This window comes from Trichechus manatus, unplaced genomic scaffold (genome assembly GCF_000243295.1).
Source record: "Trichechus manatus latirostris isolate Lorelei unplaced genomic scaffold, TriManLat1.0 scaffold00081, whole genome shotgun sequence".
Lineage (NCBI taxonomy): Eukaryota > Metazoa > Chordata > Mammalia > Sirenia > Trichechidae > Trichechus > Trichechus manatus.
The window spans coordinates 9,027,764-9,051,059 of record NW_004444017.1 but is presented as its reverse complement, the minus strand read 5'-3'; the positions used below and the strand labels follow the sequence as shown (position 1 = coordinate 9,051,059).

General features: G+C 38.7%; 1 protein-coding gene and 1 long non-coding RNA gene across 2 annotated transcripts in view; one reads left to right on the top strand and one right to left on the bottom strand.

The window, feature by feature from the left end:
* Positions 1-23,296, bottom strand: part of CFAP54 (cilia and flagella associated protein 54) — a 379,568-nt gene that overhangs the window by 345,655 nt on the left and 10,617 nt on the right. Inside the window, exons 2-5 of the mRNA XM_023735735.1 lie at positions 22,422-22,527; positions 17,734-17,877; positions 13,884-14,055; positions 8,228-8,286 (exon numbers count right to left, since the gene is read on the bottom strand). Of these exons, the coding sequence (XP_023591503.1) occupies positions 8,228-8,286; positions 13,884-14,055; positions 17,734-17,877; positions 22,422-22,527 (481 nt within the window). The remainder of the gene's footprint in view (positions 1-8,227; positions 8,287-13,883; positions 14,056-17,733; positions 17,878-22,421; positions 22,528-23,296) is intronic.
* LOC111821400 (uncharacterized) overlaps positions 21,517-23,296 on the top strand; it is a 16,025-nt gene continuing 14,245 nt past the window's right edge. The window contains exon 1 of the long non-coding RNA XR_002824831.1: positions 21,517-21,697. This is a non-coding gene — a long non-coding RNA (uncharacterized LOC111821400). The remainder of the gene's footprint in view (positions 21,698-23,296) is intronic.

Sequence of the window (23,296 nt, the reverse complement as noted above, 5' to 3'; positions counted from 1 at the left end):
AAAACATACCATGCTCATGGATAGGTAGACTCAACATTGTGAAAATGGCAATTCTACCCAAAGCAATTTACAAATACAATGCAATCCCAATCGACATACCAACAACATTCTTTAAAGAGATGGAAAAAACAATCATTAACTTTATATGGAAAGGGAAGAAGCCCCGGATAAGTAAAGCTCTACTGAAGAAGAAAAATAAAGTAGGAGGACTCGCACTACCTGACCTGAGAACCTACTATACAGCTACAGTAGTCAAAACAGCCTGGTAATGGTACATTGACAGATACACTGACTGATGGAACAGAATCGAGAACCGAGATGTAAATGCATCCACCTAAGGTCACCTAATCTTTCACAAGGGCCCGAAGTCCATCAAATGAGGAAAAGACAGTCTTTTTAACAAATGGTGCTGGCAAAACTGGATGTCCATCTGAAAAAAAATGAAACAGGACCCACACCTCACACCACAGACAAAAACTAACTCAAAATGGATCAAAGACCTACGTATAAAACCAAAAACTATAAAGATCATAGAAGAAAAAAATAGGATCAACACTAAAGACTGTAATATACAGCATTAACAGGATACAAACCATAATTTACAAAGTACAAACTCCAGAAGATAAGCTAGATAACTGGGATCTTCTAAAAATGAAACACTCTTGCTCATCAAAAGACTTCACCAAGAGTGAAAACAGAACCTACAAACTGGGGGAAAAAATTTGGCTATTACAAATCTGACAAAGGTCTAATCTCTAAAATCTAAAGAAAAATGCGACACCTCTACAACAAAAGACAAATAATCTAATTTAAAAATGGGCAAAGGAAATGAACAGACACTTCACCAAAGAAGACATTCAAGCAGGTAACAGACACATGAGGAAATGCTCATGATCACTAGCCATTAGAGAAATGCAAATCAAAACCACAAAGAGATACCATCTCACCCCAGCATTACTGGCACAAATGAAAATAACAGCAAATAAAAATGTTGGAGAGGCTGCGGGGAGATAGGAACTCTTATGCACTGCTGGTGGGAATGCAAAATGGTACAACCACTTTGGAAAACAATACGGCGCTTCCTTAGAAAGCTAGAAATAGAAATACCATATGATTCAGCAATCCCACTGCTAGGAATATATCCTAGAGAAATAAGACTCCTCACGTGAATAGACACATGCACACCCATGTTCACTGCAGCATTGTTTACAATAGCAAAAAGATGGAAACAACCCAGATGCCCATCAACAGATGAATGGATAAACAAACTACGGTACATACACACAATGGAATACTTCACAACAATAAAGAACAATGATGAATCTGCAAAGCATCTCACAACATGGATGAATCTGGAGGGCATTATGCTGAGTGAAATAAGTCAATCACAAAAAGACAAATATTGTATGAGACCACTACTGTAAAAACTCATGATAAGGTTTACACACAAAAAGAAACAATCTTTGATGGTTACGAGGGAGGTGACGGGCGGGGGTGGAAAAACACTAAATAGAAAATAGATAAGTGGTAACCTTGGTAAAGGGTAAGACAGTACACAATACTAGCGAAGCCAGCACAACGCGTTCAGGGTAAGGTCATGGAAGCTCCATGGACAAATCCAAACTCCCTTAGGGAGCGAATTGCTGGGCTGAGGGCTGTGGGGACCATGATCTCAGGAAACATCTAGCTCAACTGGCATAACACAGTTTATAAAGAAAATGTTCTAGTAACTTGCACTGTAAACTTTCACTTAAACTACAACAATAAAAAGAAAGAAAATGTTCTACATTCTACTTTGGCGAGTAGCGTCTGAGGTCTTAAAAGCCTGTGAGCGGCCATCTAAGATACTTCACTGGTCTCACCCCTTCAGGAGCAAGGGAAAATTAAGAAAACTAAAGACACAAGGGAAAGATTAGTCCAAAGCACTAATAGACCACAACTACCATGGCCTCCAGCAGACTGAGTTCAGTACAACTAGACGGTGCCTGGCTACCACCACCAACTGCTCTGACGGGGATCACAATAGAGAGTCCCACACAGAGCTAGAGAAAAATGTAGAACAAAATTCTAACTTACAAAAAAAGATCAGACTTACTGGCCTGACAGAGACTGGAGAAACCCTGAGAATATGGCCCCCAGACACCTTTTAGCTCAGTAATGAAGTCACTCCAGAGGTTCACCTCTTTAGCCCAAGGTTAGACAGACCCATAGGACAAAACAAGCCTAAAGGGACACACCAGCCCAGGGGCAAGGACTAGAAGGCAGGAGGGGACAGGAAAGCTGATAATAGGGAACCCGAGGTCCAGAAGGGAGAGTACTGACATGTCATGGGGTTGTTAACCAATGTCATAAAACAACACATGTACTAACTGTTTAATGAGAAGCTAGTTTTTTCTGTAAACTTTCATCTAAAGTACAATGAAATAAAATAAAGGAGATAGCAGAATAAAAAGATTTAGCATACACAGAATTGTACATGTAAAAATTGTTAAGTTGGCATATGTTTTGTTATGTATATTTTCACTACAATAAAAAAATTTAGTATAAGTTATATTAATAATTATTGGATGCATTGTGGGTAATGAAACCAATGGCATGCTATACTTTATGTACAAACTATCGAATAGAAAACAATTTGCTATGTAAACTTTCACCTAATGCACAATAAAAAAAAAATTTTAAGTTAACACAGCCTCTTGTACTAGCCTAGCTGAATGACTTTTCCCTGCAAATCCATTGATAACTCTTTTTTGACATATTCTCCCCATCAACCTGATAACTGAGAAACACCAGAAGACAATTTTAGCCAGGAAAAGGACTTCCTTAACCTGAAATGAAATCCATTTTGATACATCTCCAGTGTGCCAGTCCTAGTCATGCCTTCTGGAACAGCACAAAAACAATCCAAAGGTTGCTTCCAAATTACAGCTTTCTAAGAATCTGAAGACACTTTTGCAGCCTGCCCCCATCCCAGCTCTCTGCTGGATAAATATCCCTAAGTACTTCTATACCTCACAGAATTGCACTTCCTTCTCCACCGTGGTTGATCTTCTATGGCTTTGCTCCAGGTTGCCAATGTCTGTTTAGAATGTATGACCGTAAAAGTGTAATGAAACTCTCAGTCCCTGCTCTGGACATTATACCTCTACTAGGTCAATCTGAGATTACTTTCTTGCTGTTTTTGTTGTTGTTGCTGTAATTGTTGCTTGCTAACCTTGCCACACTTTTAATACAGAATTAACAGTCAACAAAAACTCTTTGAGTTTTTCTCACATCTGCTTGGTGCTCCCTAACATCTTGTATTCTGGATTTTTGCATTTGGATTGTTGTGGTTTGGGGGTATGGGGTTAATCTATGTATAAATACTCCTTTAGATTCACACGTTCTTTCCAGAAGGTCTCAGGATTCCTGGTATTCAAAATTTCACATTTCAAAACACAAATAACTTCAGGTAACAACAATGGTTTTGGCTTTAGGTTTGGAATCAAAGACCCTAAATCACAGATTTTAGAGCCAGAAGGGACCTTAAAAGAAACCTAATCTGACTCCAAGAGGCAAAGCTGCAAGTAAGCGGTATGTTGGGGCTGGAATTCAGGTCTTTGGATTCCAAGTGAAGTGCTCTTCACACTACACAGTGCAGTCTTGACAAACGGGAGAAGCCTGCCAAAAAAACACTTAAGGTTCTGAAAATCACCACTCAGGTTTAAAGACAAAAAGTCATTTACAAAACTTTTTAATTTATAGCACTTTTAATTTAAAACTTATTTTAAAATAAAATTTAATTTAAAAATGCTATTAATTTACAGCATTTTTCCTTGCCTCTGAAAGCTAGAAAGAATTATTCCTACTAACAGTAAAAACAAATTGATGGGATTACAGAAGCATTGTTCTTTGCATAGAAAAAAATCTTTGAAAAACTAAGGTATTTCCATATCCAAGATACGAGCCCAGCAACAGCATGGTTAGGGTGTTGATTAGGAAAAGGACTCCGAATTAATCAGATCAGCCACAAGATGGTACTGCAGCATCATTTATATCAGCTTATATCATTGCGAAGAATGGGAACTCCAGAACACTAAATTGTGCTTGTGCAGAAGCTGTACATAGACCAAGAGACAGTCACTGGAACAGAACAAGGGATACTGCGTGGTTTAAAATCAAAAAGGCATGTGTCAGGGTTGTATCCCTTCACCATGCTTATTTAATCTGTATGGTGAGCAAATAATCCAAGAAACTGGAATATATGAAGAACAGGGCATTAGGATTGGAGGAAGACTCATTAGCAACCTGTGATATGCAGATGACACAACCTTGCTTGCTGAAAGTGAGGAGGGCTTGAAGCACTTACTGATGAAGATCAAAAACTGCAGCCTTCAGTGTGGATTACACCTCAACATAAAGAAAACAAAATTTTCTCATGACTGGACCAAGAAATACACTAAACGGACAAAAGATAGAAGTTGACAAGGATTTCATTTTATTTGGATCCACAATCAACTCCCATGGAAGCAGCAGTCAAGAAATCAAATGACATATTGCATCAGGCAAATCTGCTGCAAAAGGTCTCTTCAAAGTGTTAAAAACAGGGCTTCAAACCAGTTGGAAGAATTTGCATTTCCACCCCAGATATACTGAATCAGAATCTACATTTTAACAAGATCCTCAGGTAATTGTTATGTATGATAAATTTTGAGAACTGATGCTCTACTAGTAGTTCTCAGAATTGGTCCCTAACCAGGAGCATTAGCATCGCCTGGGAACTTGTTTAGAAATGCAAATTCTTAGCAGGTGTTCGAACCCTAACAAACTGCTTCAAAGCCCTAGTTAAAAGGCAAAGATGTCATTTTGAGGACTAAGGTGCGCCTGACCCAAACCATGATATTGTCAATCACTTCATATGCATGTGAAAGCTGGACAATGAAGAAGGAAGACCAAAGAAGAATTGATGCATGTGAATTATGGTGTTGGCAAAGAATACTGAATATAGCACAGACTGCCAGAAAAATAAGCAAATCTGTCTCAGAAGAAGTACAGCCAGAATGCTCCTTAGAAGCAAGGATGGTTAGACTTGTCTCAGGTACTTTGGGCATGTTATCAGGCGGGACCAGTTTCTGGAGAAGGACATCACTCTTGGTAAAGTAGAGGGTCAGCAAAAAACAGGAAGATCCTCAACAAGATGGACTGACACAGTGGCTACAACAATGGGCTCAAACATAGCTATGCTTGTGAAGATGGCAAAGGACCAGGCAGTGTTTTGTTCTGTTGTACATAGGGTCGCTATGAGTCGGAACCGATTCGATGGCACTTAACAACATATCACTGAGGAAAATGGCACTAAGAAGCATTTCAAGGTTTGGATTTAAAAGTTATGTAGTGGTATGCAGAATAATTTGACAAGTGTCCAAGCCACATGTTTTACCAAACAATTTCAGTTTTATAGTAAAATGGAACAGAAAACAATGGTTTCTTAGAATAAGTATATAGATTCTACTGTCTTCTTTAATGTTTACTAACCACTATACTGCAGTTTTAAATGCTACCAAAGAAACTACAGATTATACCATAAACAAAACCAAAACTGTCATGAGAGAAAGAGGTTTGAGAAATCTGATCTCCCTCCCTCAGCTTAGGCTAATGACCTGTCTGAGTGCTATATTAAGTTTTTCCCACCCAGGAAGAGCCCCTGTACAGTCTTGGTCATCAAGATCTCTTTAGGAATACAGGGTAATGTCAAAAAATACCAACCCTTCCTACACTGCTCCTCCATTTGAGTAGGTAAACAAAAATCAGATGGATCATTACAGGATTTAATTTAGTTAATACCCAAAACCCATTGTCATTGAGTCGATTCTGACTCATAGCAACCCTATAGGACAGAGTAGAACTGCTCCATAGGGTTTCCAACGAACAGCTGGTAGATTCAAACTGCCAACTGTTTGGTTAACAGCCATAGCTCTTAACCACTGTACCACCAGGGATCCAATTTAGTCAATAGACAGGTGTTAAAAGAATGGTGTTGATAGGCAGTGCAGTGTGGTATCAGTATCAGCTCAGGTCTCAGTTACACCTCTAACTAGACGTGCAACCTCGAGCAGACTAACTTTTCTGAGCCTCAGCTTCCTCATCTGTAAAATGGGGGTAACAGAACCTTCCTGAAAGTGGTGGTGTGAGAATTAAATGAGATAATACATGATAATGCTTAGAAGCACACCTGACAGATGGTAGGCATTGAATAAATATTGATGATGGCGGTGGTGATGGTTGTACCAAACTCGTAAGACTGTAGTGAGTATTATTACATATGCAAACCCCTTAGCACAGTACCTAGCACACAGTAGGGATCCGGTAATAATAACAAACGGTAACTATAATGCCTAGATCCTGTATCTATGGGAGTTTAGATTGCTATGACGTGACACAAGGAAATCACTGAGGATCCCATGTCTACTTCTACTTCTGGCTTATGCTAGAACAGACTCAAGCTCTCAAGTAGCTACAGAATCAGAATCCTTCAAATCCAAAATGACTCAAGACGTGCCTGGACCTCCAAGGGCTTCTCTCCATTAAATGGACCCGTGGAGTCCATTTAGATCTATAGCCTCAGCTCAGAAATCAACTTACCAGCTGGGGGGGTGGGAATTTCTGGGTGAAAATCATTAATTTCCCTGAGACTTATTATACTGAACAAACAAAAAATTTCATCCTGCTCTGCAAGTGCCAACTTTAGAACCACCCGCCATCCCAAACTTCTCACTTCTCTCACTTCCCCCACTCCCATCCCACAAGACTGGGACTAGAGAAGTATCTTCCTTCAACCCTTATTTTGTCAGAGAGAAATTAAAGTCATAGGGGGGTGAGGGGAGATGTCTTATATAGGATATAAATAAGAAATTATTTTAAGATGACTAGGACATTAAATTAAAATTCTCCCAGCGTTAGTCAAGAACAAACACTAACAATCAGATGTTGGCACAGACATCTCTGCCTTTCTAAGCTCTAGCAGGCAAATGCTGTAGCAGACCAAACTGCGATGGTTCTGTGAAGCAGTATTTGTTGCTACAGCAAGTGCAACAGGGAGTATGCAAATTCTTTTTAGGAAATCTTCTGGAACTGAATGTAGAATCCTTGGAATAGTCTGCAGACCAAATTTACATCATACATGGGACAGTCTCTCCCTCATTTTAATTCACACTTTAAAAGCTGGCACGAGGCCTGTTCAAGTCACTGTCAGTAATAGAGCTTTTTATTTTGAGCGACAAAACAGAAACAGAACACATAGTTGATATTATCCATTGAGCCCGTAAATACCTTTGCTTCCATTTTTAAGTGTTGTCACATTTAATGTAATTGGCTATGTTTTGAGGAAATAAAGGCCAAAAATTATCTGCCCTGGGTGTTAGAATATTCAGGGTAAGGTTTGCATGCAATAAAGAAAAATAAAGTGGTAATGTTTCAGATGCAGGCAACAACTCAAGCATGGTCTCAATGGGAGTATATTCTCTCTTCTTGGCCTACATTCCAATGACTGGACAATGAATGCAGGGAATAATTTTGTCTTCTACAAACAAAGGGATGACCAATATTGTAGAGAAGTTAGTAGAAGTGTCAGCAACTTCCTCAAGCTAAAACTGAGCAGTGAGTAGTTGTGAGAATCTTATTATTTAAAAAAAAAGTCCTCTTGCACTCAGGTCGTGACTGAGTTTAGGTTTTCATTCACCCAACTAGCATGTGGGCCATAAGTAAAGCCCAGTTACTTCAAGCAAAGGGAAATCCAAGTTCCTTAGCAAAACATAAATAAGGTAGTCCTATCATTTAGCATCCAAACCTGGACACTTTTAAGAGTGAAAGGGTGTGCTATTAATAATTATGTCAGGAGAACAGGCATAAGCCAGGACTGTCCTGGGCAAGCTGGGATGGATGATCACCCTACCTAAAGATCAGTAAACAGATGGATGTTCAGCACAAATCTGACAGGTACAGCTATCTGAGAGACAGGGGGACACAGTAGAATACCTATCAATTTTAGGAATTCCCTTTCTTTCTTTAATACTTCACTGTCTGCATTTTTGCATATGATCATTATCAAAGCAAAGCTAAGAACAATAAAGTTGTTATAGAATTCACTAAATTTTCCTATTTTCATTAACGTTCAAGGTACTGTGTTACTGAAATCCTTAAGAGAACTAGGAAATACAGGGAAAAAATATTTTGTCAGTATATTTCATACCTTTGAAGACTGGCCTATGATCATCAGTTTTCTGCAAATAGTGTAAATGTAAATGGTACCTGGATGGAGAAAAAGACCATTAACATACATGTTTCATAGTCAAATGGTGGAAATTTTCTAGTCCAGTTCTATGGTTTAAGTCTATAGTTCCTAAAACAAGTAATCTCATGAGGAAGTCTGATAATGGTAGAGATTTATAATCATTAGAATTTTTTTTGTAACTTGTAGACAAAACCATTAAAAGAACTGACATGACCATATTTTAAATACGTGGATTGGCATAAGGAACTTTTAGTCTCATTTTGAATGCAGTTTAAATTTTGAAACGTGCAGAACAAAAGAGTATTTTTAGCGGCATAATTTATGTAGCCTGTGGTTTTATTAATTCATATAAAATGTTATTGTTTCCCATGGTTTTCTTATGGCTGAAAAACTAAAGATTTATCTCTAAATAAGATTGTAAAACATATTTAATCAGCAGGGCACAAGGAAATTGATAATAATTTAAAAATCATAACACATAATAGGTTACATTATATTCATCCGCAGTCTCATGTAACCTTTACCCTATTATTAAGGTATATCTTCTGAGCACTCTAATAAAAAACAGGATTTCCAACACCTATTTAAGATCATGCAAGTATGATTTTGCATCAGGACAATTAATAAAGTGAGGATACAAGGTTGGTGTCAGGGTTGGGGGGAGGGGGAGGATAGCATCACCATCCCTCTCTCCGTATGCAGAGGACATTACCATGCTATAAACATACTCAGAACATGGTGCTTTAAAAATGGATGTAACTGAAATGCAAGTGATCTAAATATTTTTTACAAAATATCTGATCTAAAATCCACAACCATCAAAATTCAACAAATATGAATCTTATGTTCATGTTTAAACTTTGAAAGATTCTGAGAAAACAGCATCTGCTTCACTTGATTAAAATGTACCTGCAAGCATAACATTAATTACAGGATTCAGAGACAAAAAACACTGAATAAAACCTGAAACACTGATAGCACCATAAACTTCCCCAAGTCATGTTTCGCTTAAGATCCCCTGGGGAAGAAAACACTCAGCTAGTCACAGCTCAAGCCCAGCATATTTATTTCAGCTTGGCTTTGTGGACTTCTGCTCTTAGTCAAAGAAAAAAAAGGTATAACTATGTCCTTTTGTTAAAAAATAATAATAATAACCACCAACTAAGGTTGTGCACAGGAAACATGCCTCTCCACAAAACATGTGACTCAGGTGTAAGCCAGAAGTCTGTATAAACATGTCAGTAACGGGGAGCTGGGAAATTTAAGAAGGCTTCAGGAGACTGCTCTCAAGAATGACAAGGGCCTTCTGTATTTCAAATCTGTGCCTTTAACCTTTCTAGCCCTAGGAAGTTCTGAATATAACTGAATCCTTCTTTGATAATTCAGGATCTTGGTATTGCTTACGAATTCCCACTGCAGAAACCTGGCTGAGAGAGTAAATGGTATAGAATGGAACACTGACTGACTCTTCATGATTTCAGGATATCTCTGGAAGTTTTGTTTTGTTTTGACCCAAATCCCTAATATGAGCTTATGTCCTGGCCATGTGACTCCTATTCATCATAGATAGCCACCACAAAAACAATCTATTTGAGGGTTTAAGTTAGTTGGGTTCAGTTTAGTTGACAAGGCATTATCAATATCCATACACCCAGTTAGACTGACCCTCAAGGAGACAGACTGACACAGTGGCTGCAACAATGGGCTCAAACACAGCATTGATTGTGAGGATGGCACACACTGGGCAGTGTTTTGTTCTGTCGTACACAGGGTTGCTATGAGTCGGAACCAACTCCACGCCACCTAACAAGTTAGATTGTATAAAAGAACCAATATTGATTGACTATCTTAAGAACCAAGGGTGTGCATGTATAATAGCCAATTAAAAGTAAACAGAGTAAGTGTTAATGTCTTACTGAAAAGGTCAAACGTTCTGATAAATTCTGGGCCAATTCAACATACATCTTTGACTACTTAAATTCCAAAGTTTCAAAACTGCAGGGTCTTTGAATTTGCTATTCCCCCAGTTGGAAGACCCTTCCCCCAGATACCCTCTCACTACTTCACCTCCTTCAGGTCTTTGCTCAAATGTCACCTCAGCAAGGCCTTCAATGACCATTCTATTTAAAATCACACCCAACCCTGAGCCCAATCCCTGCTCTTCCTATCCCCTCCTTGGCTTTATTTTTCTCCAGAGTTCTCACTGCCATCTGATACATTATTTAGTTGTAATCTGAGAGTTTAATTTTTGATTTTAATCATCTCCCTACACATGAGAACAGAGTGTTTTGTCTGCTGCCCACTCCTGTGTCCCCAGCACCCAGAATAAAGCCTGACACACCATAGGCACTTGATAAATTTCAAATGAATAAATGAAAACAGGGACAGTAGTTAGTGAAACTAAGTGTGTGTATTTCCCACAACCCAGCAATCCCACTCCTGGGCACAGATCCCAGAAAACTCTAACACGGGTCCATAAAAGGGCATGTGCAAGGATACTCACTGCAGCATTTTTTGTGCAGTTACAGAGGAGAGGCAAACCAGGTGCTCATCACCAGGGGCATATGGATATCTAAATCAGCAGGCCAAGTTAAAGAACTAGATCTACATACAGGAATCTGGCTAGATTCTCAAACTACAGTAATAAGTGGAAAGGTATTTAAGAAACAGAATAAAATCTAGAGCACAATAAACCAAAAAACCAAACCCACTGCCTTCGAGTTGATTCTAACCCATAGCCACCCTATAGGACAGAGTAGAACTGCCCCATAGGGTTTCCAAAGCTATAAATCTTTATGGAAGCAGAATGCCACATCTCTCTCCCATAGAGCAGCTGGTGGGTTTGAACCACCAACCTTTTGGTTAGCAATGAAGAGCTTTAACCACCGTGCCACGAGGGCTCCTTCAGAGCACAATAATACATGTATAAATAAAAAGCAAACGTCTTTTACAATGTAGGAGACACAGGAATCTTTTTCTTTTTTTTGAATAAAATTGGTATTTTTTGAGATCTATAAAAGACTTTTAAGAATTGTCCGTATGGGATCAAAGTGACAACAGCAACTCAAAAGATTAGATAGGAACCTTCGGGGGCAGTGTGTTAATGAGGAAGGAACAACTCAGAAAAGGAGGGTGAAAATGGCTTCACAGCTCAAAGAATGTCATCAATGCCACTGAATTGTACATGTAGAAAACTGTTGATTTGGTGTATGTTTTGCTTGTATATTCTCAACAACAACAACAAAATAAAATTATGAAAAAAAAAAAGACTAAAGACTGGGAGTTGTGCTGCATCATTTCCACCCCTCAAGCACAGATCACTCACAGGGTCCAACCGGCCAGCCCTATGTCCCTCTTGAGCACAAAATCTCTGTTCCTGCTCCATCCTTACCAAGATGTATGAGCAGTGTGGGTGGAGAGATGGCAGTGGCAACTCAGGGAATCATGGATCTTCTTGAGGGTAATCAAGCACAAAAGGTTAATAATCATCAGACTGAAAAATCTCATCAAAAGTCAGATACATCTCTGGCAACCAATGTAAAATCTAATTTAAATCAAATGTCAAAAAATTTATTTTGGGTGGGCAAAAAAAGGAAAAGCCTTGACATGGACAAGGGAAAATTCAATGTTTTCTTTCACATCATTTTATCCTGGTCTTATGCACATCAAACACAATGTTATTTTCTTTTAAGAATATACAATACAGTAAGTGATTCGGTGTAAGTTTAAAATAGAGAAAGTCACATGATATATTTTGATAGCTAAGATTCATTTCTTATCATGAGATCATTTAAAAAGTAAAATAAAATGGTACATTCTCAGAACTCCTCACTCAAAAACAAGTCTATCCCAGCCCTGAGTAAGAGGAGGAGGTTGGTAAGTAGAAAGCCAAAATTACTGGCCAAACTGCTTCAGAAAACAACCAATATGTGGATGATGTCTAGAACCAGTCTAACCTGCAGTGACCCTTTGATCCTTCCCACTTCTACTTACTTGTTCATTGTGGCTCCTGCTTTTTATACATCTCAAGCTGATCATCCCCAGAGCCTCTGACCCTTCCTTCAGTGTAAAACCTGAAGCCATGCTTTATATGTCCCTGCTTGTTATAGAATGAATTGTGTCTCCCCAAAATATATGTTGGCATCCCAATCCCTATACCTGGGGGTGTAATCTAATCTAATATAATCACCTTCCATAATGCAGTCTAAAGCAACATAATCAATTCGTTGAGATCATACCTATGTAGGGTAGTAGTTCTGAAGCCTAACCACTACTGAGTTATACAAAGAGTAGCCTACACACAAAGATATGCACCCACAAACAAGAAAAGACAGATGCTATCTAATGACAAAGGAGGCAGATGAATCTACAAGCCCAGGAACTCCAAGGATTGCTGGCTAGTAGAAGCTGAAATAGACAAAGAAGGACCTCCCACAAGGGCCACACTGTGTATTTGGACTTCTAGCCTCCTGAACCGTGAGAAAATAAATTTTTGTTCTTTAAAGCCACCCTACTTGTGGTACTTCTGTTACAACAGCCCTAGGGAACTAAGACACTGCTTATGAGCGCAAATTAAAACATAATAAAAAATTTAAAGACACAATCATCCTATTATGGAATAGATATGATTTAAATCACAAGATACTCTATATTTTTTCATTGTTCTGTTAAAGCTGTGAATTACATTGACTTTTGAATGTTAAACTGCATAACTGGGATAAACCCTGCGTGTGCATGTACGCACGTGTGTGTCTGTGTCTGTGTGTGTCTGTGTGTGTATGTGTAGCTCTCATTCTGTTAAAGACTTGTGCTTATGAGGGATTTCATGAAGTCTGTAGATTGACTGCATTGTAATATCTTTATATGGGCTAGAGATCAGGATAACGCTGATCTCTACTAAATGAATTGTGAAGTACCTCTTACCTATTTTCTGAAAGAGTTTATATAGAATTTGCACTATTTCTTGCTTAAATTTTTCACAGAATTCACTAGTGAAGCCATCTAGGCATGAAATTTTCTTTTGGAGAATGTTTTTCATTTCTAATTGTATTTCATTAATAAATATTGGGCTACTCAAAAAAAAATAAAAAACCTGAGAGTATGGGCCCTGGACACCCATTTAACTCAGTACTGAAGTCACTCCTGAGGTTCACCCTTCAGTCAAAGATTGAAACAAAACAAAATGAGACTAAATGGGCACACCAGTTCAGGGGCAAGGACAAGAAGGCAGGAGGGGACAGGAAAGCTGGTAATGGGGAACCTAAGGTTTAGAAGAGGAGAGTGTTGACATGTCATGGGGTTGGCCACCAATGTCACAAAACAATATGAGTATTAATTATTTAATGAGAAACTAATTTGCTCTGTAAACATTCACCTAAAGCACAATAAAAAAAAAGATATACTGTGATTTTGATAGGAAAAAATTATGCATAATAAACTAATAGATTTAATATGTGAATTTAGCAAGGTCACTGAGTACGAAGACTACAAAAAATAGTTCTTTTATATATCAGCAATAAAAATTAGAAAGTGAAATTAAAAATAAATAAATAACACAAAGTACAAAAATTACTGTCAACCAGTAACAGTGACAATAGAATACATCAATATATACCATTTAAGATAATCCAGCAAAGGTGCTCCTGTGGCAGAGCCACCTGCATGATGAGTCTTAAGGAGGACAAGATTTGCAGACACTGGATCACAGATTCTTTATTCTGCAGGTTTACATCGCTCTCACAGACCAGCTGGTAGCTGCAAATATTTTTGCTGTTTAAAGCATGAAACTGAAACACATGGGAAAATACAAGTAAGAATATAAATAAGCTTTGTGTGACTTTGGAAAACATTTCTTAAAATGTATAAAACTAAAGTGGAAACAATTCTGCTTAATTAATTTAATAGATTAGTCTAGAACACAACATGGTAAGACAGGTTTCTTCAAAGGATCCATTTAGATAAGATTAGCTTCCTCGAGCCAAAAGAAATTCAAAGTTGAAACAAAGTACAGAAATCCTATTACCAGAATACAGAATTGAATCAACTTTTGTAAAATCGTCCAGTGGCATATTAACCTACTTATTAATTCAAGTGTATTACCATTTATACAATTTGTGCAGCAAATATTTATCGAGCACCTCTCTGTGCCACAATCTGCTAAGCAATAGGGACTCAAAGATGAGGAAGACACATCCCATTTTAGGCAGAGGGAAAATCATTCCAGGCACACAAAATGTTATAGAGATTTAAGTAGATAGCTGCTGTAGAGTCAACGCCAACTCACGGCAACCTTACGAACAACAGAATGAAACGTTGCCCAGTACTGCGTCATCCTCACAATCGCTGGCATGTTTGAGCCATTGCAGCTATTGTGCCAATCCATCTCACTGAGGATCTCCCTTGCCCTCACTGGCCCTCTGCTTCACCAAATATGATGTCCGCCTCCAGCAATTGATCCCTCCTGATGACATGTCCAAAGCAAGTGGGTCGGACAATGTTCTGTTGTGATCCATAAGGTTTTCACAGGGTGATTTTTGGAAATAAAACATTAGACCTTTCTTCCTAGTCTGTCTTAGTCTGGAAGCTCTCCTGAAACCTGTCGACCATGGATGACCCTGCTGGTATTTCAAATTCCAGGGCATAGCTTCCAGCATCATAGCAACATACAAGCCACCACAGTACAACAAACTGACAGGTGGGTGGTAGACATACAATGTTTGGGAAGTTTAAAGTGGCTGGTGTGGTCATTAAACTGAAAGCCTTTTTATAACATTGGAAATGAGGGTTTAAGAGGAGACTCATGGGGTGACTCAGAATCAGAACATGGAGAACCTTCCATGACATACCAACGAATATGGACTTTATTCAAAGGGAAGAGGGTTTTAAGAGTAGAGGAGTAAAATGATTTTATTTACTCTTTTGAAATTCTAACAGACATGCAGAAGATGAAAAGGGGAAGGAGCGGAAGCTACATGCAGGGAGGCTAGAAAAGACCAAAGGCCTCCACTGTAATCCAGAGATAACAGGGTCCTGACATGGGACCTGGAGGCATGCATGAAGAGGAAGGAAAGATGTGAGTCCTGTCTGAGTCAACAGGACTTAGTGACCAATTAGATGTGGGAGGTAAGGGAGAGGAAGAGGTAGGTCTTCAGTGATTTCTTACTTGGGTGACTGGCTGGAGCCAATTATAGAGGGAAGGTGACGAGTTCAGTTTGAGCACTGAGTGTGAGATGTTCATCATGTCATTGGATCGATGTGGCATTGAGAGGAGACACAGACATAGCTAGAGAATCATCAGTCTACGGGAACAGACTCTTAATAACACAAACGGGCCTGCTGTTGCATACTGCTTGAATATGCATACATTATTTCTAGCTGGAGCCCTTGTGGCACAGTGGTTAAGAGCTCAGCTGCTAACCAAAAGGTCGGCAGTTCAAATCCACCAGCTGTTCTTTGGAAACTCTATGGGGTGGTTCTACTCTGTCCTATAGGGTTGCTATGAGTTGGAACTGACTCAATGGCAATAGCTTTGGTTTGAGTTTTCTTGGTATTTCTAGCTACAATGGAGCTGGCATAAGAAAAGAAGATATTTACTGAATGTATCTATATGTTAGAATAATTATTATCTTCAAAGTGCTCTCTCTTTTAAAAACAGATAATGATACCTAATTTTTTTTTAATATCAGGCACTGTTCTAATAAGTCTTTTACTATTGCATCAATCAAATAATCTGAGGTAAGTCTTATTACTTCTATTTTACAGATGAAGAAACTGAGGTACAAAGAAATTACATAACTTTCCCAAGGTGACACAATTAGGAAGTGGCACAACAGGTCTTCAAACCCATGTAGGCTGGCTCTAGAGGCCAAACTCTTACCAACTGTGCCAAAATGACAATCTATATGAATACAGTGGGGATCGTTAAATAATGCCTATTAAGTATCTTTACAGAAAACTTTACTGTAATATTTTGTCAGCAAATTTTTTTTTATTATTATTGCTTCAGCTATGATCCTTATGCACTTAATTCTCAAATTCTATTTCTGTAACAAAATTTTTTCAAGACCTATAGTTTTGTCAGGTTTCCACAGGATGAAATGTCTAATCCATTCATTCTCTTACTCATTCATTCAACACATATTTATAGAGGGCTACTTTGCCGTCGAGTAGATTCCAACTCGTAGCAACCCTATAGGACAGAGTAGAACTGCCCCATAGGGTTTCCGAGGAGCAACTGGTGGATTCAAACTGCCGACCTTTTGGTTAGCAGCACTGTGCCACCAGGGTCCCTACAGTTTAGAACTTGTAGTTGTAAATATTTATTGAAAACTACAGTGTCAGTGTCCTGCCAGCACCTCAAACTTAGCTGATCCCAAACTGAATTCTTCCTATCCTTCCATTCCCAATACACAGTCCTGCTGGCACAGTCTTATGTAGGCTTCCTTGCCTCTTACCTTCTGTCTCCAATCTTTTTCCTTCTAATCTAGTCTGCATACTACTTCTGGATTAAAAATTCTACCTATATCACTTCATTTATTCATTCATTCCATAAATGTTTACTGAGCCATCTATTAGATGCCAAGCACTGTTCTAGGCATTAGAGATACAGCCGTCCCTCTATTTGTAAAGCTCACATTCTAGAGGGGGAAGCAGGCAATAAAAGTAAATAAATAAACAAATAAAAATATAACAGGTGATAATAAGTGCTATAAAGAAAAATAAAGCAGTACGTGCAAGAGACCTGAAAGAATTAAGGATGAGCCACACACATATCTAGGATAAAAGCCTTCCAAACAGAGGGGCTCACCAATGCACTGGCATTAAGGTAGGGAGGCCAGGAGGAAACAGGATAAGGCAGTAGTGCTAGAAGGAGATGGGGGCCTGTCCCAGGGTGGTGAAGGACAGGTCTTATAAGTCCAAACTCCTAAATTTTTATTCAATACTCTTCCCAATGGGATTCTAACCTATATTTCTCAACATATTGCCCAGTAGTTTCATTCATTCTTAACAGTATCATTCATTCATGCACTTACGGTATAGCCAAAGTGAACTGTTCAATGGTCTCCCAGATATGCTTCGAGATTTTCTGCTTATTAACCATTTGTTGCTTCTGAGGTCTTGAATAGTTATCAAGTTTGGAATAACTCATGCTTTGGAATTAGACTGATCAGGGTTCGTACACCAGCCCTGCCCCTTGCTCTAAGTGGGCTGGTTTCTTCATTTCTAATAAGCCTCGGTTTCCTTATCTGTAAAAATACTCACCTCTTAGAACTGTAGTGAGGCTGTAAGATGATAATATACGATGTGTTTAGAATAGTATCTAGTACATGGTAACTGCTCAATGAATCAATGGTAGCAATTATCTTAATATTAAGCAACTTACAACACATAGCTAGATGCTACACAGAGCAAATAAAATAGCTAATAATAAAATGTAGCTATTTTCGCAGTTTCTTTCATCTTACTGTAAGTCCAGCAGTTTTGTCTCCAAGGCCTTTTGGGAAAAAGACAGTTTTGAATTGAATCACATCTGTTTTATTCTCATCAAAGTTGGTAGTGAACTGCTGAAGGTATCTTCCATAGCACTGTAAAAGGGCCAATTTGTATTCCTGAAATAAAAAGAGCACTTGACTAATGTTTCAAAATATTATTTTGCTTATCCTTATTAAGATTATATAGTATTCATATTATTCTTAATAGTATCATTGTTAATTATGACCATTACCACTACTGCCACCACCATTTTCCAAGCACATATTGTGACAGACACCGTGCTAAGCAGTTTACATGCAATATTTCATTATATTCTCCTCACAACAAGCCTATTGTGAGATGGAACCATCATGATCTCAAAGATAAGAATATTCACTATAGCACTGTGTGTGGTAATACTCAAAATCCAAGACCCGAATTCAACATCATCAAATCCTTGTAACCCACCTACTCAGTCAGAGAAGTAGATACGCTGCATTACTGGCCTTGCTTCTCTGATACTTCCTAAGCTTAAAAAGGAGCAGGAGGAGGAGGAGGAGGAGGAGAAAGAATAAAAGAAAAGAAAAGTGTACCTGGTAATCTGGCTCTCTCACTCTTTCATCTGTAAATACTCTCTGAAGCAGCAGCAGGGCAAGTCTAAGAAGTCTGAGCTATAGGGTTCTTATTAGTTCTAATTCATACTTATGTTCCCACTATGGTGTCAGATGCCTCTTCTCTGTAACCCACAGGGCACAGTTGGCCTGGAGAGTTTTGGGGAGGTGGATTTGGGCAGTGCCCTGAATATGAGTCAGCCTGAAGCCCTTTTTCAGGTTCCTCCCCTGTAACTGTCTTCAGGAAAAGTAGCTGCCCTTGGTGTGAATGGCTTGTTCACAGTTATCCAGCCCCTTGGGAGGCATTCACAGCCAAATGCAGTTTCGTTTGCATTTCCATTGACTTTGTTCACTAGCTAATTCTGAATCTTCTCCAATCTCACATGATTCATATAATGAATTCAAATTTAGGTTCAAAATAAGAATAATCTTTACTATACTCAACAAGATGATCTTCACTATAACTAAAATAAAAAATAGATCCTAGAAACCAAAGTAATAGTAAAGTCTATTTTTAGTATTATAAACACTTTAGTGGCCCCCTTTCCCATTGGTGAAAGTAGATACAACTTTTCTTAGTGCCTCTTAAGTAAGTGTTTAAATATCCTAGCATCTGGGCCTTTCCATCAAAAACATTCTAAATCCTTAGCCACTATCCATCATCAACTTGCTTTATCAACTTCTAACATGCTCCTTCCTTTCTCCTCCCTCCACCAATATCTGTTCCACCCACCTGGCTACTCCTCAAACAACCCCAAACCATGCTGTGTATCACCAGCTGCTCATATTGAGCAGAAGCATAAAGATGGAAACAGGATTCTCTTCTGATTCCTGTCAAAGCTGTTATTCCACTTTATATGAACACAGCTTACAAATTGGATATCATTTGATTTTTGTTTCCTGTAGTTTCCCAAACTCTGTATATTCAACTGTTGTTGTTAGGTGCCCTCTAGTTGGTTCTGACTCACCGTGACCCTATATACAACAGAATGAAACACTGCCCGGTCTTGTGCCATCCTCACAATCATTGTTATGTTTGAGCCCATTGCTGCAGCCACTGTGTCAATCCATCTCGTTGAGGGTCTTCCTCTTTTTCACTGACCCTCTACCAAGCACGATGCCCTTCTCCAGAAACTGGTCCTTCCTTATAAAATGTCCAAAGTATGTGAAACGAAGTCTCACCATCCTCGCTTCCAAGGAGCATTCTGGCTGTACTTCTTCCAAGACAGATTTGTTCACTCTTCTGGCAGTCCACGGTATATTTAATCTTCTTTGCCAACACCATAATTCAAAGGCATCAATTCTTCCTCAGTCTTCCTTATTCATTGTCCAGCTTTCATATCCATATGAGGCAACTGAAAACCATGGCTTGAGTCAGGCACACCTTAGTCCTCAAAGAGACATCTTTGCTTTTTAACACTTTAAAGAGGTCTTTTTCAGCAGATTTGCCCAGTGCAATGTGTCATTTGATTTCTTGACTGCTGCTTCCATAAGCGTTGATTGTGGATCCAAGTAAAATAAAATTCTTGATAAATTCAATATTTTCTTAATTTAGCATGATGTTACTTATTGGTCCGGTTGTGAGGATTTTTGTTTTGTTTATGTTGAGGTGTAATCCATACTGAAGGCTGGAGTCTTTGATCTTCATCAGTAGGTACTTCAAGTTCTCTTTACTTTCAGCAAGCAAGGCTGTGTCACCTGCATAATGCGGTTTGTTACTGAGTCTTCCTCCAATACTGATTCCACATTCTTCTTCATATAGTCCAGCTTCTCAGATTATCTGCTCAGCATATAGATTGAAAAAGTATGGTGAAAGAATGGAACCTTGATGCACACTTTTCCTGACTTTCAATCATGCAGTATCCTCTTGTTCTGTTCAAATGACTGCCTCTTGGTCTATGTACAGGTTCCTCATGAGCACAAGTAAGTTTTCTGGAATCCCCATTCTTCACAATTTTACCCATAATTTGTTATGATTCACAGTCGAATGCCTTTGCATAGTCAATAACACACAGTTAAACATCTTTCTGGCATTCCCTGCTTTCAGTCAAGGTCCATTTGACATCAGCAATGATATCCCTTGTTGCATGTCCTACTCTGAATCCAGCTTGAATTTCTGGTAGTCCCTGTCGATGTACAGCTGTAACCAGTTTTGAATGATCTTCAGCAAAATTTTACCTGCATGTGATATTAATGATATTGTTCGGTAATTTTCTCATTCTGTTGTATCATCTTTCTTTGGAATGGGCACAAATATGGATCTCTTCTGGTCGGTTGGCAGTTGTCTTCCAAATTTCTTGGCATAGATGAGTGATCACCCCCAGCACTGCATCCATTTGTCAAAACATCTCAATTGGTATTCCGTCAATTCCTGGAGCTTTGTTTTTTGCCAATGCCTTCAGTGCAGTTTGGACTTCTCCCTTCAATACTATCAGTTCTTGATCATATGCTACCTCCTGAAATGGTTGAAAGCCAACCAATTCTTTTTGGTACAGTGACTCTGTGTTTTCCTTCCATGTTCTTTTGATGCTTCCTGTGTTGTTCAATATTTTGCCCAAAGAATCCTTCAGTATTGCTTGAATTTTTTTCTTCAGTTTTTTAAGCTTGAGAAATGCCAAGCATGTTCTTCCCTTTTTCATTGTCTAACTCCAGGCTTTTGCAAATCTCATTATAAACTTTCTAAGAACCATAATTCAACTGTATGAGACTAAGGTGATTCTCAAATTTCAGTAGCAGAAAATAGATCTTAGATTTTCATTATGAAAGTTCCTCCACTTCTTATCCTTTATTTGGTAAATTTCCCTCCCAGACCAGAAGGATGAAGCCCCAGAAAACAGAAATGGAGGAGGAAACGGAAGCAGAGAAATTAAGATTAAAAAACATTGAATACTGCACGTCTGGCTTAAAATCCCTTTAAATAAAATAACTCTTTGTGCAAGGATCCTAGATGTGCCAAACATTCATATTCAACTTGGAATACTTTGGGCCTATGCCAGAGCTTAAGCATAAAACTCACCTTATCATTAACTGAAAACCCAGCCACAGTATGGTCTTATCAAACCAAGTCCAGAAGTCCACAGCAGCGTAAAGACCTGGGCATTGATATGTAACTAAAAGTAGGACACAAACTCTGTTTGGAACATGATAATGAGCAAGAAGCAGGACATGTATGAAACGACTGCTATAATCACATGCAGTAAAACATTAGGAATGGAAAATCATTAAAACAGGGTACTGGGAACCAGGCAACAAAGCAGCAAGGCCAGAAGCCATGAGGGCTGTCCACTGGGCAAGGCCAGCTACATGAAAAACAACAGGAAGTGGTGCCTGGGCTCCTTTGTATAAGGTAGGAACATGATGACTCAGCATTTCCTGTTGTTCGTCTACCACACCCTCTGTGCACCCAGGGCTGCCCTCTTGCCCATCCCCAGCCAGCTGTCTTCCCGTTCAGGAATCTCTCACCGCTGTAGTATCTCAATTACAAAATTAAAATGTATACCTTTTTGGCTACTGTGCCTCATTAGACTTTTCATTTACTCATTTATTTTTCTAAGAAAAAAAATCAAAACATACAAAATAGGAATGGTGTTATGGATTGAATTATGTCCCTCCAAAATATGTGCTGTAAATCTTAACCTCTATGCCTGTGGTTATAATCCCATTTGGGAATGAGTTGTCTTTGTTATGTTAATGAGGTAGGATTAGTGTAGGGTATGCCTTGAGTCAATCTCTTTTGACATATAAAAGACTAAACAAGCAAGCAGAGCAGAGATGGGGGAAGAGAGATGCCAAGCCACATGAAGATTCTCCAGGAGCAGAAGCTCAGAAGAGACAAGGACCTTCCTCCAGAGCCGACACAGACAGAAAGCCCTCCCCTAGAGCTGGTACCCCGAATTCGGATTTCTAGCCTCCTAAATTGTGAGAAAATAAATTTGTTTGTTGAAGCCATCCACTTGTGGTATTTCTGTTATACCAGCACTAGATAACTAAGACAAATAGTAACCAAACAATAACAAAATAACTAGCCAAATGAGTTTTATTTTGGTTCTTTTTACTCCAGAGGTACTTACTTTCATTTGACAAAGGCTATCTCCAACCTTCAGAAGCTTTTCGTTGTAATAGGCAGCTGGCAGCCGGGGGGCGTATTTGGTCCAGATATTAAACAAAGAGGTGGCACTGTAAGAATCAAAAGTAAAATGACATCTTGAAAGTCAGCAGGAAACCTCAATTAATTAGCAAGGAATCCTTAAAAATTTATTTTCTGCTAAGCCTTTCCAATGTGCTTTATTGTTAAGGTCTAATTATTAATAATAAATATTATGATAGTTAAAAATTATTGTCTCCTATATGCCAAGCACCAGTTAAAACACTTTACATGCTTTTTTTTTTAAATTTAAGTTTCACAACAACGCACTGAGATGGATAATATCAATATCTCAATTTCACAATTGATGAAACTGAGTCTCCGCGCTTGCATGCTCTTAACCATTCTGTTACTGTGCCTCTCAGTCCTCTGGAATGTAGGCTCCCTGGGGGCAAATAGCTCAACTGTATTATTCATTGCTATATCCCCAGCCCCAATAGTATGTACCTACTATCTTACAGAGTACATGTAAAACCTGTTGCCATTGAGTCAATTCCGACTTATAGTGACCCTATAAGACAGAGTAGAACTGCTCCATATGGTTTCCAACGGGTGCCTGGTGGATTTGAACTGCCGACCTTTTGGTTACCAGTCGTAGCTCTTGAGTCTTTATATTTTTCTAGTTTTTTATTTTGACTTGTGGGATTGTTAGTTTACTTTGTGGTTACCTTAATATTTACCCCTATTTTTCTAAGTTTATACCAGTCTTTTATTTCTTTATATCGCCTTGACTTCCTCTCCATATGAAAAATCTATGTCTACATTTCTTAAGCCCCTCTTTTTTGTTTAATGTTGCCATCT